Below are 16683 nucleotides of genomic sequence, written 5' to 3'. Positions count from 1 at the left end.
AGGTGAGGTGAGAGGATGAGGAGGGGGAAGCTGTGTCTCCTGGTGACAGGGGACACCTGAGAGATGCCAGTCTCCCCTCTTCAGCATGCTTCTCCCTGCTCCAGGATAGCACGTGTCGGCATGGTGGAAGCTCTGCCTGCGCCTGAGGTTTGGCCTGAGTGGCAGCTGCAGACGGAGACTGCTGGCGCCTGCAGACTGTCTGCAGGAAGGAGCCAGCAGGCTGGGAAAAGAGCAGGCTTTTCCCCGGAGCTGGTAGGAGAAACACCCCTTGTGCCATTGGCAGGAAACAGCTCCCTGGAAGGGTGCAGGGCGGTGGGCACTGCCCGGTGGGGGGGGGGGGGGGGGTGTCAGCCCAGCACCGAGGAGGTCAGTTCGTGCGTCACCGCAGGGGCTGATGATTTCGGGGGATCATGAGCGACTGGTGCTGGCGTGTGGCATCGCTGGGGCAGGCTGGCATGATGCCTGGCAGCCCTGCCTGGTGCCGGTGCTGCCTGCCCTGCCCGGGCTGCTGGGCACGGCTCCCACCACGCGCTGCATTCTGCTGGCAGGGCAGCACTGCAGCCACCGGGGGGGTGAGGGCCCCCCAAATGGGGCATCCTCCTGCCTCTGGCACTGCTGTGGGTCAGCAGGTGGGTGCCCTGTGCTTAAGCTCAGGACTTGCTGCCTGCTGGCCTTTGGGGATCGACCTGTCGTTTGGGGTTTGCCATCCTCCTTACAGGCAGGGACCCTCAAGGCAGCAGCTGCTTTACAGGCTTCACGCTCATCCCCTTCTGCTACCAAAGCTGTTGGGGGCTGCAGGGCAGGCTCCAGCTCCCTCCCGAGCCCCTGAAGCAGGCAGCAGGGCCTGGCTTCTCCCTTGTTTCAGAGCTGGAGGAAGGGAGGTGATGTGAGGGGAAGAGGAGAAGCTGGAAGGAGGGGAGAGCCCCCCACACCCAGCGTGGGCGTCACGCTGACGCCAGCCAGCTCAGCTGCTCCTTGCTGAGGGAAAATGAGAGCATCTCTCCCGGTCAGGAGCTGCGGGGTACCCAACGGGCAGCAGCCAGGGGCAAGTGAGCAGGCAGGCAGGCAGGGAAGCAGTGAGCATCTCATCCCATCTCATGGCTCTGCCTGCTCCCAGCTGTGGGATCCCCACGTTGCCTTGGAAACGGGGAATTTTGCAGCAGCTTGCAGTGGTGCTGCCTGCGGTGGGGGGGTGGGTAGCGGGAGAGGTCTTCCCCATGCCCATGCCACTGTCCTGCCCCGTTCCCCCAGGCCTGCCTGTGCTGCTCCCCACCTCAATCCCTTGTCCACGGGCAGGGGAGGGGGCATGACGGGTGCCAGTCACTGGCTCTGGCCACCCCAAAGCTGTTCCGCTGGCCCTGCGGTGGCTGCTCTGTTCCCCAACAGGCTGCAGTGTGCCGCCCGCCTCGGGCAGTGAGGACAGCAACTGGGGAGTGATGAGCCTGGGGCGAAGGGAAGGGATCAAATATTAATGCCTGTGTAAATTCAGCAGCGCGGGAGGGAGCGGGGCAATGTGCCGCATCCCCAGCACCTTCCCCGTGCCGTCCGTGTTGCACACAGGTCCCCAGAAGGGCTCTCTCCCAGGCTGCTGGGGGCATGGCAGGGCACTGGGCGCCCAGCACCCCTGTTTCCCACAGGATGGCCATAGGTGGGTGCCACAGCCCCTGCTGCCTCCCCCTCCTGCAGTGTGGTGGGCGCAGGTGGCACGGCACGGGTCCCGCGTTGCCTCCCAATGCTCGGTGCAGCAGCCCGACTCGCTCCCACAGCCTGCACGCTGCGGTCGTGCACGTTTCTGCAGCGTTTGGGAAGCCAAGCGAGACCCAGCAGCCACCTCCCCACCTGCCTCACCGGAGCTGCTCACGCTCGACGCGAGTCGCACCCCAGCCCTGTTTCTTGCTGAGCCGTCACCCCACGGGTGCAATCGCCCTGACTCCGGGCTCGGTCTCACGGGTGGCCCCGAGGACATGCTGGTGGCTGCTGGCGCTGTGCTGTCACTTCCCATCACGATGCCGGTGCTGAGCTGCCCAGCTCAACCTCCCTCTCAATGCACTGCTATGCCATGGGGCTGCCTGGCCCTTCACCAGCAAACCCAGTATGGGAATCTCTGTGCTGAGTGGCAGTAGATCCCGAGCTGCCAGTAGGGATCTGCTGCCCCAGACAGCTGGAGCACCCATCAGGCAGGATTAGTCTGCCCTGTCCCCTGAGCTTGCCAGGGCACCTGTGGGAGGGCAGGTTGGCCCCCATCTCCCCACGCTGGGCCTTTTCGGGACCTGCTGGCCACTTGGCATCTGCCAGCCTGTCACATCCCACTGAGCAGGTCCCAGCGTGTGACCGATGCCGGCCTGCCTGCCGGTCCGTCGGGATGAGCCAGCAGGTTTGCAGCTTCAGCACAAGGTGCAGCCATCCGGGCGAGGATGCTCCACCTTGCCGTCTCAATAATTAGCCCAGCACACACGGCAGAGGTGGACATCATTTCTTTGTGCTCGATGTCCTTCGAATTAGTTTTCCTCTGTTGCTTTCTGAGCTTCTCTGAGGAATTGGCTCCTTTTGCTCTCTTGGAGTGGGCCACACTGGGTTCCGCTGACACCACCACACCAGTGCCCCAGTCCTGCTGCCAGACTGGGGCTGGGGGAGTCCTATGAAAACCCCTTTATTGGAGACCTTCCCTCCCTGCCCCCCTTGTCCTGCCTGGACCTGCTTCCCCGGTGAGGGTCTGGCCCTCCTGGCAGAGTGATCAAGCATTTTGCAAATGCCCAGAAATGTCTTTCTGTCTTCCAAACTGCCCCGTGCTGGCACGCTCAGAGCTGTCCTCCTCCACCCATGCCCATGTGGTGCCCATCAGCAGCGCCTGTCCCTTGTCACATTGCTCTGGCTCGGCAAGTCCCCGCTCTCAGCGTGACACAGGTTTGGAGACTGGCCCCTGTGGCCATGCCCAGCCCCACCGGGGTCAGCATCCCCGGGGCACACGCGGGGGAACCCCGCTTTGGGCACCCCCTTCCTGCTCCGAGCTGCAGCAAAGGGCACCGGGGCTGGTGCCCAGGAGATCTGATACCCTGAGCCAGGTGGGTATTGAATCTCACGAGCAAGCGGGGAGTGAGCAGGGCTTTGGGCCAGGCAGGCGGCTGGTGGAACCAGCCAGCCCTGAAACCTGGGGGGTTTATTTCCATTTTCCTACCACGCAGCGCTGGGGCTGGCTCTGCCGGGTCACCCTGCAGCCACTCGCTGGCACCCATGGGGACGTGCTGGTTGGAGGGAGGCACTGGTGACATTGTGTGGGAGAGCCAGGGGTGCAGCAGAGCTGGTGACCCTGGCACCAGGACCGGCAGGACAGCAGCAAGGAGGCACCCGGCTCCACCGTAGTGGGATGGGTGGCCTTTGAGGACAAGGGTGGTGGGTGGCCCCCAGGCATTGCCTGTCTGCGTCGTCCTCCAGCCCTGCGTTCCCAGCTTTCTGCATGGTCCTGGTGGGCTGGTTGTTGGGGAGGACACCCCTCCCAGCCTTGCAGGCTGTGTAGGACAGGTGTGAGCCCCCCACATGTCCCCCAAGCCGAGTTCTGTTCTGCTCTGGGGGGTGGCCAAGTGCCCAGCGTCACCACAGACCCCCAGTGTGACCTGTGGGCACGTTGTTCCTCTGTGCCTCAGTTTCCCCCTTGGCCAGGGCACAGCAGAACTGAGTCTGTCACACGCAGACACAATGACAGGGGCACACTTCGTGTGGTGACAGGGTGACAAACCAAGCCCTCGGCCCCAGCCGGTGCCGGCCAGGGCAGAGCCAGGACATGCCGCAGCACCGCGTGTGCCAGCAGTCGGTCAGCGGTTACCATGAACAGCTACAGCTGCTGTCGTGGAGCAAGGGTCTGTCACCGGAGACCGGGGCAGGAGCATGTGGGGAAACTGAGTCACGGGGACGCGGTCATTGCTTGGCTCCACTCCCCGTTGGGTCTGGGGCAGGACCCAGCACCGAGCAGACAGAAGCCCCAGCAGAAGACGGGGCTTGCCCCCGCACCAGCCCACCCTGGCTGCTCCCGGCCCTGATGGTGAGCCACAGTGGGGCTGCGCACCCCAGGCACAGGGACAGAGGCTGCTCCTCCCTGGGGACAGGTGCTGGGCCAGCCTTTTTCTTGCAGGATTGCCGGAATGGACTCCAGCTCGTGTCATCCCTCTGGCCGCTCACATGTGCCCCATCGGCAGCGCAGGGCCCCCGGCAGCTCGGCCAGGGACAAGCCTGGACCTGCGCAGCCGTGGCGGGCACCCAACACTGTGTGCAGGGGTAGGGGACAGCCCTGCTGCCCACATGGGGCTGATGTGGGGGGCTGTGCCAAGGGGGTCCCCTCCATCTGAGGGGCTGCAGCCCCTGCAGGCAGCGGGCAGAGGACCAGGGGCAGCCCCCTACCCCTGCCCAAGGGCCACGCTGGGGTGTCTCGGCACCCGTGGGGCTGGGCTGGTGCTGCCCCCCCCCCCCCCCCCCGAGTGCCCCAGACTGGGTGCCTGGGGCTGTCGCAGCCCAAAGCAGCAGCGTGCCACGGTGCTCAGGGGAAGGTGTCAGCTGCTGCCAGAGCCCCTCTGCCCAGCTCCCAGCGAGCCCTAACAGCCAGCATGGCCACAGCCTCCCTGCTCCTGTGGGGTCTTCCCTTCTCTCCCTGCCGGCTGCCCCTGGCTGGAGGAGGAGGAGGTGTCCACAGCCCCAGCCACCTCAGCGCATGCCATGCCACTGCCCTCTCCAGTGGGGTGAAGACGTGCCCATGGTTCACTTGGATCCCTCAGCACTTCCCAGCTGCACAGGGGGAGCAGGTGGTCCCACTGCCCCATGTCACGAGGTGGGGGGACACAGTCCAGCCCACTTGTCCCCTGCCACAGCTGCAGGGACAGAGGGTGGTACCGCAGGGGATGCCCACAGGGCAGGCATTTAAAGGTTGGACTAGATGATCTCAACCTAAATGATTCTGTGATCTGAGTGCCCACCTGGCAGCAGCATCCTCCACGCTGGGTCTCTAGGCATTCCCGTAGGATTTGGGCTCCTGCATCATCAGGGTGACTGCACCCACGGGGGATGCTGGGCCCTGGCACCCCTGTGAGCAGCGAGCTGGCCTGACCCACGCTCCCACATGCATCAGCAGCCGTGCCACAAGCCTCGCCAGTGCTCAGCGCAGGCACAGGGCTGGCTGGCGTGGGCCAGCAGTAGGCAGGGACCAGATGGAGCATCACAATGGGGGCCGTGGGGGCCGCAGAGGCAGGAAGCCGGGGGCAGCAGGAGCTGCTGAGCCGGCAGCCCAAGCGCTGCATCCTGCAGGGAGGAAAATGGAAGCTCTTGGGGGGGGGACGACAGCAGGGGGACCCCAGGGCCCTGGGGAGCCGCTCGGCCCTGTCTGTGCAGCAGGGAGGGGCTGACCCTGCTTCCCAGCTCCCAGCTCCCCCCAGCTGTTGCACCCCACTCACCTGTGCCATGAGCTCCTGGGGCTCAGCCCAGTCCCAGGCAGGGTACGTGCTGCTGGCCCCAGTGAGCTCAGCCGTGCCCACAGCATCCCCGGGAGCACAGGGAGCATTTCGGGACAAAATGCATCAGCCCGGGCTGCATTCCTGCAGGAGTCATGGCAACACCAGCGTGCTGCAGCCCCTGTGCTCACACTGCTGCTCCTCTGCCCGGTGCAGGCGTAGGGGGTGGCGGAAGGATGCTCCCAGTGCCACAGCGGAGGGGTAGGAGGGTTCTGGCTTCGGAGGATTTTGAAATGAAGCAGATCCCAGTACACACCCACCACGCCGCGACGTGGCGAGTGGCAGCCCTTGGCACTGGGCTCAGAGCCACGTGAGCTCCCGGTGGGTCCCCAGTGCCGAGGCCCCTTTGCCAGGGCACCCGCAGGTGCTGAGCCAGTGGTGCATTCGGGGCGGTGGGCAGCAGATGCTGGCTCAGGGAGGTGGGAGATGGGGAAACTGAGGCAGAGCTCGGGCACTGGAGCTGTCGTATGCCAAAAGCCACCAGACGCCTCCTTGGCCACCTGGGCACGCTGCCCATCGCACGGCTGAGCATCCCCCCGCTGGGCTCCGGCTGCCCTGGTCCCTGCGGGAAAACCAGGCCACTCCGCGGAGGAGCTTAGCGGGGATTTCGCTGCCCAGTTGGCTGCGGCCGGGCAGGGCCGCCGTGATGTGCCAAGGTCAGGCGGGATGCGGTGCTGCCGGGGGTGGGGACAGGGGGGCTGTTGGCTGGCACCGGGGGCTGCCAGCGCGAGGGCAGGTGCCCGTGAGGGCACAGCTTCCCACGGGGGTGGTGGGCTCGTGGTGCGCGACGTGGGGCTGAGCCCTCCCGGCATCTCTCCGAGAGATGCCGGTGCCTTGTCGGGGGGCACTGGGGGTCCTGCGGGTGCCCAGACCCCGGCTGCGGGGGGACCCTCCCGGGGGATGGCACCGGGTGAGGCGCCCGGGGCGCCGGAGCCCCTCCAGACGCTGCCCCGGCGGGGGGCCGCAGTGGGCGGGGGATGCTGCAGGGGGCGGGGATGGGGATGGGGCCGGGGCCGAGCGGAGCCGGACCGGGACCGGGGACCGGTGATGGGGACCGGGGCCGGGGGCGGCGCCGGTGGGTGGCTCCCGGTCCCGGCCCCGGCCGGTAACTCCGCCTGCCGTATTTATGGGAAAACAAGCGGCGGCGGAGCCGGGCGGCCGCGGCGGAGCGTCGGGCCGTGCCCAGCCGTGCCCAGCCGTGCCCTACCGGGCCGTGCCGTGCCGGGTAGGAGGGCGGAGCCGGGCCGGGCCATGGCCACCGGAACGGCGGCAGCCCCAGCCTAGCGCGGCGGCAGGGATGCGACGGGGGGGCCGCCGGTGCGGTGGGCGCGGAGCAGGTAAGGGGGGCCGGGGAGGGGGCTGGGCCCTGTCGTGCTCCCGGGGGACCCCGACCGAGCCAGCCCCCCCGCGACCTCCTCGGACCGTCGCATCACCTCCCATGCCCCCCTCCCCGAGCCCTCATCTCATCCTGCCGCGTTCCACATCCCCATCCCATCCCCCCGAGACCCCCCCGGACTATGCCATCCCATCCCCCCCATGCTCCCCCCGTTCCCCCCATCCCCCCATTCCCTATATCCTCCGGGCCATCTCCATCCCGCGCCCCCGGGCCGAGTCATCCCAGTCCCCCACACCGCAGCCCCCCGTGTGCCCCATCCCGATCCTCATCCCCCTCCTCATCTTCGTCCCCATCCTCATCCCGTCCCGCCGCAGTGCCCGGGCCGGGCCACCTCGCCCCGGTACCCGGCGATGCCGGCCCGTGCTCAGCGCCCTGCGCGGCCCAGCGGGCCCGGTGCCACCCGGTGCCGGTGCGCAGCAGCGGGGGGTGCCCGGGGCCACCGCCCTGGGGGCTGTGGGGGGCGGCGGCAGCAGCACACGGGACAGACCCGCTGCCCCCACCACCACCCCGGGGACCGCCCCCGGCACCCCCGACCCTGGCTGGGCACTGGGAACCCACCCGGGGTGCCCCAGGGTGCCCCCAGCCCCCCTGCCCCTGACCTGACCCGTTTGTGGGTGCCCCCTCCAGGGTGGGGTGCCAGGGCCTGACCAGGGGCAGGCTGGGGTCGGGGTGTCCCTTGCTGCCGCTGGGGTGCTGCTCACCCCTCACTTGGGTGCCAGCACTGGGGGTAACCTCCTGGGGTCGGGCTAGGGGTGCTGCTGCCCCTGGCAGGATGAGCCTCTCTGGGAGTGCAGGCAGGGCAGGGGGTGCTGAGGCACCCAGGGGGGCTGTGGCCACGCAGCCGTGCACGCAGGAAGCCAGGGGGGGCTCAGAGAATGGGCTGGGGGACATAGGGGGGGTGCCAGGGGCACACGGGATAGGGGCATGGGCAGGAGCACAGGGCTGCATGGGTCAAGGCTGGGGGGCATGGGGAGGGGGGTGGAGGGGCAGTGCGGTGTGCATGGGGAAGCAACGCCACAGGGGCACAGGGTGCTGTATGTGTTGGGGGGTGCCCCAGGGGTGGCTCAGAGGAGGGGGTGTCTATTTGCCACATACCCAGGGCAGGGCTGGGGGGCAGCAGGTTCCCTCGCTGTGGGCAGTGCTGGGTGCCAGCCCCCCGTGTGGGCAGTGCCCAGGCAGCGTGTGCACAGGCAGCATCACAGCAGCGCCCTCCCGCCCTCCTGGCATGCACACGGAGTGCACAGGCCTGTGGCCAGCGGGGCTGTGTGCTGGCAGTGCCCATGGCACAGCATGCACGGGCACTGCACCCATGGCAGCGTGCCGGCGGTACCCCCAGCATCATCTCCACGAGCATGGCGGTTGCAGAGCACACAAGATGCTGCCTGGGCTGTGTTTCCAGATGTGGGCACCGCTGGCGTGCTCAGGGCAGCGTGGTGCTGCTGGCAGTGCCCATGGGGCTGCACACAGGCAGTGAGCTCAGTGCAATGCAGCGTGTGCTGCCAGTGCGCTCGGGCTGCCTGCGGAGTGGTGCAGCGGCAGTGTGCTCAGTGCACTGCATGTGTAGGCAGCGTGCTGGCAGCGTATCCACTGCAGTGTGCCCAGGCAGCGTGCAGGCAGCGCTGCCTGCCAGCTCAGTGCTCAGTGGGATGTGGTGCAGGCAGCATGTGGGCAGGGTGTGCAGCGGTGCCCAGGCAGCGTGCAGGGGGCAGTGCACTGGCAGCATGCTCGGCGCAGTGTGTGCAGGTAGCACCCTTGCTGTGCGCATGGGGTGGCAGCAAGGTGGCAGTGCCCTGGTGGTGCTGAGCACAGCAGGGGCAGGCTGTGGGGTGGTGCGTGCAGGCAGCTTGGGGCAATGCACGGGCCATGTGGGCACAGCAGGCTGCCAGCACGTGAGGCAGGGTCCTGGCAGCGTACGCTGTACAGTGCACAGGCAGCATCAGGGCAGCATGCTGGCAGTGGGGACAGTGCCCTGGCAGTGCTCGGTGCAGTGAGTGCAGTGTATGGGCAGCACCCGTGCAGTGCGTTTGGTGCAGCGTGTGCAGGCAGCGTGGGGGCAGGCTGCAGGCAGAGCACTGGCGGAGAGTGCTGAGTGCAGAGCAGGCAGGCAGCGCGCTCACCGCGGGCGTGGGGCAGGCAGCGAGGGGCACGGTGCCCGGGCAGGGTGCTGCGGTGCCTGGGTGGCGTGCTGTGCTCCGGCAGGGCACTGCACAGCCCCACTGCACAGCCGGCACGTGCCACATGCAGGCAGTGACCCAGTTCCCGGCAGCCTCCCACGGGCCTCTCCAGCAGCCCGTGGTCACTCCCGGTCCTCAGAACCCTCCGGTGGGCTGGAGCTGCCGGAGGCCGGGTGCTCACGTGTGGCATGGTGCGAGCTGCGTGCTGGGCAGCGTGGGGTGCTGGGCTGGGGGTGAGGGCAGCCCCCAGCTGCGGGCAGCAACCAGTACAGGGCTGGGTGGGTGGCACTGGGCTCTGCAGCAGTGCTGGGTTGAGCTGTGGGGTGGCCCTGTGGACTGGCACGGGGTGGGTCCCACTGGGTGCCACTCGGTGACACCGTGGGTGTGCTGGAGAGGAGATGCTGTGCTGGGGTCGGGCTGGGCTGGTGTCCATGTGTCCTGCCCAGCAGTGGGATGATGGGGGGCTCTGCAATAAACCACCTGGGCCCTCCCTGGGGTGGGGATGTGGGCATGGGGCTGGCTGTGTCCCCAGGGGCCACGTGCCCCGAGGGGTGGCTCCTGCGCAGGGAGCTCGTGGACATCAGCAGCTCTGCAAGCGTTGCCAGCCGGTGTCAGCACCCCTAGGGTGACACAGCATGGAGACCCTGGGCAGGGAGCCTGGTGTCCGCCGAGAGCCAGCAGGGCTGGGAGTGAAGCAGGGCACCTGGTGCCCTCCAGCCAGGGGGTAGGAGAGCAGAGGGGACACAAAACCCACTCCCTGTGGACGGGACTCAGCGCAGGGGACAGAGTGTGGGAGCACGGTGGCACGGGGCACTGGCAGTGCTGGTGGGGCTGTCCCAGCTCTGCCCCCACAATGGGTAGAGGATGCTCATGGCTTTGTGGGTGCCCTGCTCTCCCTGTGGTGCGACAAAGCCCGGCTCCCCCCGGCCCCCTGCAGCACTGCCGCCCCAGCAGCCTCCCCACACACCCGCAACCCACGCTGTCCTCGCAGAGGAGGAATAATTTGGAGGAATAATTTGGAGAAACCATGGCAACCCCGTGCAGCTCTGCAGGCGGTGAGGTGCTGCTGGGGTGCGGGGTGGGATGTGACAGTGCCCGTGGGATGCCGGTGCCCGTGGGATGTGGTGCCTGTGGGATGTGGTGTCTGTGGGTGGGATGTGGTGCCCACGTCCCCCAGGCACAGGGTTGCGCACGGGGGCTTCACTGGGCTACAGTTCAGTCAGGCTCAGCAGGACTGTGGCTGCAGGGGTCTCTCAGAGCACTTGATGTCCCCCCAAGGCATCCCATGGCCCAGGCAGCCGCCCCTCTGCCATGGCTGGGGGGTCCCCAGCACCTGACATGCCTCTTTTATTTTTCAGTGCTGGGATGGAGCCGCCGCGGGGTCCTCAGCCAGCTCAGCCCTCCCACTCCCTCCCTGCTGCTGCCGGACCAGGTAGGACCCTGGTCTGTGGTTCCCTGCCCACCAGCCACCCCGATACCATGGGGATGGGCGTCCCAATGCTGCTGTCAGCATCACGGCAGCGCGGGGTGCTGTCTTCCTGGATCTGGCCCAGCTCCCGAGCATTTTAATGCAGCAGGGCCAATGCTGAGCCACTGCTATGGGGGCAAACCTGCTCCCCCAGCCCCGGAGGCACTGGGATTCCCATCTCCCTCTGGCATCGAGCTCTCCCCACCACACGGAGAGACACCCTCAACCCCACTGGCTTCACCTCACTCTGGCACCTGTTCTCCGTGGCCTTGGGGCAAGACAGGGCTTTATCTGGATAACAAAGGGGGACCCAAGCCCCCCTCCCTATCTTTGCATAGTCAATACTTCTTCTTGCCAAATAAAATTTGTTCCTTTCCTCCCAGAAATACCTTCCCTGTGGTCCTCTGCTGCTGTTTAAAGCCAAATGCATTTTGCTGGCCTTTTCCACACAACTTTAGTGCATTGTGGAGCAGCTGGTGCCCACCTGCACTCCCCGGTGGCCAGGTGGCCAAAAAAGCAAAGATTCATAGGATGTGATGAGCATTAAAGCCGGCCAGGTATCCCTGCCGTGAGCAAAGCTGGGTGTACGTCTGCTCAGTGCCAATGGCAGCCTGCAGCCGGCTCTCGATGGGCTGTTGGTGAAGGTCAGTGCCACAACCCACCAGGTCCTGCGGGCAAACCACCTTGTCTGCTCTCCTGGGCATGCTGGGGAGCTTGTGCTGACATCTCCCCTTGCCACACAGCTGTGTCACGCATGTGGCTTGGGTCTCTGCCCGCCCCAGCCACCCATGCAGCATCAGCCTGGAGCAGGTGGGATGCATGGTGCTGGTGCATGGTGGGTGCCAGGACCCATGTCCCGTGGGAGCTGCAGCTGCCATCCCACTCACTCTCCAGCCCAGGAGACGTGTCACGGTTACAGACATGGGAGAGGACAAAGCTAGTGGGTGCTCAGCCAGCACAGCCCCTCCAACGCAGGGTTGTGGCAGAGGGACCCTGATCTGTCCTGCTCAGAGCTGTGGGAAGCAATGGAGCAGTCGCTGCTGGCACACAGGGTTGGGGTACCCAGCACAGCACCCCTCTGCCAGCACCCAGTGCCACCTGTGCCAGTCCAGGTGAGCCCCAGGGAGCGATGCAGCTGTGAGCAGCCAGGACTGTTGGCACCCCACAGAGGTGTTTGTGGGCCGTGGTGGGTGCAGCTGCCATGGCGGGGGGGTGTTGTTCCTGCCCCCCCTCAGAGCTCCAGAGCTGCGTGGGCTTCCCAGCCCCCACAGTGGGTGCTTATGGTACCCACCCCTGGGTGAAGCTCCTGCCTGCCCTGCCTACAACGCTGGCACTGGACACAGCGTATGCTAGGACGTGGGCATGCGTGGTCCCAGGAGACTCCACAGCCACTTGGATGCTCACAGCAGGGGGCCAGGCACGTTCCCCATCCGCTATGGAAAACCCTGTTGTTGGGTCCCCCCAGCCCCATTTCCATGATGCTGCAAGAGGCTCCCCATGTCCTGCGCCCCAGGAACGTAGGCACGGCGGTCGGTGGCCTCCTCTCGCTGCGGTGAGCTGGCACCCCTCCCCGGCTGCCCCGTGGCAGCCATCTGCTCTGTTATTTGCACTCCGGATTTGGGGCCTTTTTCCAGCTTCTTCCCCCAGTCGGGATCCAACTATTAACAGCAGCAGTGGAGGCTGGGACGCCCCCGAACCCTCATTTCTGAAGAAGTGGCCAAAAGCCCACCCCGAGCCAGGAGCTGTGGGGATTTACCCAGTGCCGTCGTGGCTCCCCGAGGTCCCTGCCAGGATTTAGGTGCCTCGTCTGTTCTCTTGCAGGGCCGGCTGCCTTCCTCTGAGGCCGTCTGAAGGGGAGCTGGCGGGAGAAGAGTCGCTTTTAAGATGACACGAACAGACCCACCTGACATCCTGGTGTCTACGGTGTACCAAGACATAAAGGTGGCCACCACAGCCCCTGGGGATTCGATCGTCTGCCAGCCCCTGGCACAATGTGACGCCTCCATGTCTTCGTCCCTGCCCCGCGAGCCGCAGCCCTTCAACAAGCGCCACTGCAGGAGCTTTGACTTCCTTGAGTCGCTGGACGAGCAGCTGGGCGCTCCTCCTCAGGCTATGGAGCGCCCCTGCCCGCGCCCCGGCACCCCCGAGCCCACGCCAGGACCACCGGGCAGGCGGGCGCCGCCGAAGCCGGACCCTTATGCCTGCAGACCCCCTGCACCGAGGAGCGAGCCCAAGCGACGCGCCCGCTCAAAGAGCGCGCCGCGGGTGAAGTCCACCTTCACCCCCGTGCCCATCGCCGTCTCATCGTCACCGCCGCCAGCCCGGCGCGGGCGGGAGGCGCTGCGGGTGGCGCGGGAGCCCTCCCGCACCGAGCCGTCCCCACGTCGCGAGGGCCAGGTCCCCCTGCGGGTGCTGGCTAACGAGGTGCACCCCATCAAGCTGCAGCCACAGCGCAGCAGCGTCAGCCGCATCTCCCCGCTCTGCCTGGGCAGCAACTGCTTCGAGGAGGGGCCAGGTGCCAAGGTGGGTGCCAGCCCCCACGTCAAGTGCCGGGTGGACATCAAGCCGGACGAGGCGGTGCTGGTGCATGCGGCGCGCAGCCTGCGGGCAGCCCAGAACCGGCAGGAACCGCCACGCTGGCCCCGCGCGCCCGGGGCTGCCCGCAGCCTGGTGGTGCCGGGGAGCAGGCAGGCATCCACGTCCCGCACGCCCACCCCCAGTGACTCCTACAGTGGGGACCCCCCGCTCCTGCCCTATCCCGGTGAGTACTACGAGGCAGACCCCCGGGCACTGGCGTACCAAACAGTGCCGGTGCCAGCCTCGCGGGAGTTCAGGGAGTACCCTGAGAGGGGCTGCATGACCTTCTCGGCTGCCGGCGGCCCCGCCAAGTTCTTCTATGCAGAGGATGCGGTGCGGTGCCCCAGCCCCGCTGTGCCCCTCCGCAGCTCTGGCTACGCCAGCTACCCCTACCCCGGCCGCCACGCCATCCCCCCGCACTTCTACACCGAGGACCCAGCCAAAGCTGCTGTCCACACGGTGCCACCCCGGACGTTGTACGTGGACGAGGCACGGGGCTACCCCGTTCAGGAGGCACCCACCCGTGCCTTCTACGGGGATGAGCCCCGCTTTTACGCCCCCCGCGGCACCCCTGTCAAAACCCTCTACGCCGAGGATGCCCGGACGTACCCGGCTCTCGGCTCCTCTGCCCGGGTCTTCTATGCCGAGGACTACGGGAAGTACCGGGAGCGGGAGATGCTGTCGCGGACGTGTCCCCCGCCCCGCAGCGCCCAGCCCTTGCACTTCAGTGACTGGTACTGCCCCGAGCGGAGCACGATGCCCTACCAGACCTTGCAAGTGTCACGCTTCACCCCACAGCCGGCCGGGCGTGAGGCCATGGTCTCCTCCTGGCACGCCAGCTACGGTGTAACCCCCCCACGGCTGGGCCGGGAGACCCAGCACTACTCCAAATCCTGGGATAACATCCTGGCGCCAGCGGTGCGCAGGGAGGAGGTCCTGCAGCGCGGGCGCAGCTACGAGAACCTGCTCGCCCAGGAGCACCACCGTGCCTTATCCCCCGAGGAGCGCCGGCAGCCGGTGGTGATCAACCTGTCGAGCTCACCCAAGCGCTACGCAGCCTTGTCCCTCTCTGAGAGCTCCATCCTCGAGAGGGTGCACGCGGACGGTGGCCGTGGCCCCCCGAGTCGCTCCTGGTATGTCACACCAGAGATCACCATCACCGACAACGACATCCGAGCAGACGGGCTGGGCAGGAGCGAGAGGCGCTCGGCCAGCTGGGATGTGCTGGATGCGGGGCGGGAGCGCGGTCCCTACGCCGTGCCCTGTGCCCCGCAGCCCGTCCCCAGGGAGAGCAGCTCAGGGCGCCAGCGTAGCCTGGAGCAGCTGGACGAGCTCATCACTGACCTTGTCATCGACTACAAACCGGCACCGGGCCACCGCGCCGGGGACAGGGACAGCCTCGCTGAGCAGCTCAAGCAGCTTCTGAGCACCAGCGCCCCAGGGCCCCCGCGGCGGGGCGAGGGCAGGAGGGTCCCCCCCGCTGTGCCCGAGGGACCCCGACCCACGAAGGAGCAGCCAGGTCCCAGCTCCCGCGCCAGCGCCCCCCGCCCCCCGCCTGCCCCGCTGTCCGTTGGCCCCTTCGAGAAGTCCCCGGAGAACTGCTCGCCCGACCTGAGCGCAGAGGAGGACGACATGATGATGTGCTCCAACGCCAAGTGCCGGCGGACGGAGACCATGTTCAACGCCTGCCTCTACTTCAAGTCATGCCACAGCTGCTACACCTACTACTGCTCCCGGCACTGCCGCCGCGAGGACTGGGACACACACAAGGAGAGCTGCGTCTATGGCCGGGTGGGCAGCGTCTGCCGCCACGTCCTGCAGTTCTGCCGGGAGAACACCGAGGTGCACAAGGCCTTCTCGCGCATCGCCAAGGTGGGCTACCTCTCCCGCGGCCGCGGTGTCCTCTTCCTGGGCTTCCCCAATGCCGGCTCGGCTGAGAACTTCCTCCAGTTCGGGCTGGAGAGCCTGCTGATGTCTCCCACCTACCTGTCCCTGCGGGAGTTGGAGAGCTACTCGGACAACCTGGGGGAGTATGCCCGGGAGCTGCGGGAGACGGGCAACCAGTATGACCCTGACGAATGTTTCCTCCTGAATGTAACCGTGGCCGTCACCCAAAAAGTGCCAGAGAGGCCATCACCGAAGACACAGGTGCCGACGGTCAGGAAATATGCCAAGGTGGCCTTAGCCTCCTCCAGCCCCGAGAAGAAGATCCTGAAGAAGGAGCGGGACATGGAGACGTTGATCTTGACCCCACCGCCTGGCACAGCGGACATCGACAAGGAGGGGGAGGAGGGCCGCAAGGCACGGGAGGTCTGCTTCATCAACATCCAGCGGGAGCTGCGCATCCGTGGAGTCTTCCTACGGCATGAGTTCCCTGCCGTCTACGAGCAGCTCTGCGACTTCGTGGAGAGCAACAAGCGCTTCACCCCCACCACCATCTACCCCATCGACAAGAGGACGGGCAAACAGTTCATGTGCATGATCATGGCAGCCTCCGAGCCCCGCACCCTCGACTGGGTGGCCAGCCCCAACCTCCTGGACGACATCATGTGAACGTGGGGTGGGGACCCCTCTGGCACCCCCACGTCACCCCCCCACCCCCCCCTTTGTAGATAGGTGTTGCCCTGTCAGTGCGGTGGGACGGGGACCCCCTCTTGGATGTGGTATTGGGGGAAGGAGGCGGTGACAGGCTGCAGGCAGCCGGAGCTGGCTGGGGGTGGGGGGCTGGAGCCAGAGCAGCGGGCAGGGGGCCGACTGGGCTGGGGGGTGCTGTGGGGTGACGGGATCATGGGCCATGGAGCACAGGTCCCAGCCAGCATCCTGGCAAGACCCCACAGAGCCTTCTCGGGATGAGCGGTGCTTGACCAGAGTGGGGGTACCCCCCAGAGCTCTGCCCACCTGCACACCCCCAGAGCCCCCCACATAGGCCCGGGGCCCTGCCCAGCCCCCACAGGGGCCCCGTGGAGCACCCGGCCCACGGGTGCTGCTGGCAGCCCTGCGGTGTCGGTGGCAGCGGCCCCCCCGTGGTGGGAGCACGCTGCTGTACGACCTTTAGGTGCAGCGGGGACCCTATAGGGGGTGGCTGCCAGGCACCCTTGGGTGCCCCCCGTAAGGTCTCTGGTGGGGTACGGCCCCCGCACGTGGGACAGGGCTGGGGGGTCCCTGGGTACTGCTGCAGCTCTGGTTGTGCCCAGTGCCGGGGGGCCCGAGCCCGGGGGTGCCGGGAGGCGGCACCCGGGGGAGGACAGCCGGGGGGGGGCTGTGCGCAGCAGTGGGGCCGGCCGCCGCAGAGGGGCAGCGGGGGGGACTCGCGGGTGAGGGGGGGCGGCATGCCAGGCGGGGACGGCTTCGGGGCTGCCCGAGGGGGTGTCAGGGGAGATGGGGGGGGGGGGGCGGGGAGGGGCGTGTTAAGCCGGGGTCAAGGCAAAGCTGGCACCGCGCCGGCTCTCCGCCACCCCCCGCTCACGCAGGGATGCCTCACGGCCCCGCACTCCCGGCCGCCCTACCCGCGGGCAGCCCACTCCCCCTTCCCTGCGGCGGGGGCTGGTGCCCCGGGACGCCCCCCCCAAGCACGCC

The 16683-nt window shown here is 67.4% G+C and overlaps 1 protein-coding gene across 4 annotated transcripts; it reads left to right on the top strand.

The window, feature by feature from the left end:
- The first annotated feature begins 697 nt into the window (after positions 1-697).
- Positions 698-16504, top strand: AJM1 (apical junction component 1 homolog). Of its 4 annotated transcripts, none has more exons than XM_080402183.1 (3): positions 698-6148; positions 10421-10494; positions 12352-16504. In XM_080402183.1, exon 3 carries the CDS (start codon positions 12415-12417, stop codon positions 15658-15660), a length of 3246 nt encoding a protein of 1081 aa, XP_080258309.1. In that variant the 5' UTR covers positions 698-6148; positions 10421-10494; positions 12352-12414; the 3' UTR covers positions 15661-16504. The 4 variants fall into 4 exon arrangements, with proteins under 4 accessions (XP_080258309.1, XP_080258306.1, XP_080258307.1 ...); XM_080402180.1 differs by having other exon boundaries at positions 698-6829; XM_080402181.1 differs by having other exon boundaries at positions 698-6829; positions 10421-11642; positions 11680-16504.
- Positions 16505-16683: the final 179 nt, after the last annotated feature.

This window comes from Falco punctatus, assembly GCF_963210335.1.
Source record: "Falco punctatus genome assembly, chromosome: 9".
NCBI lineage: Eukaryota > Metazoa > Chordata > Aves > Falconiformes > Falconidae > Falco > Falco punctatus.
Note: the sequence above shows the minus strand (reverse complement) of the source record. Positions and strands in the feature narration are given on the sequence as shown.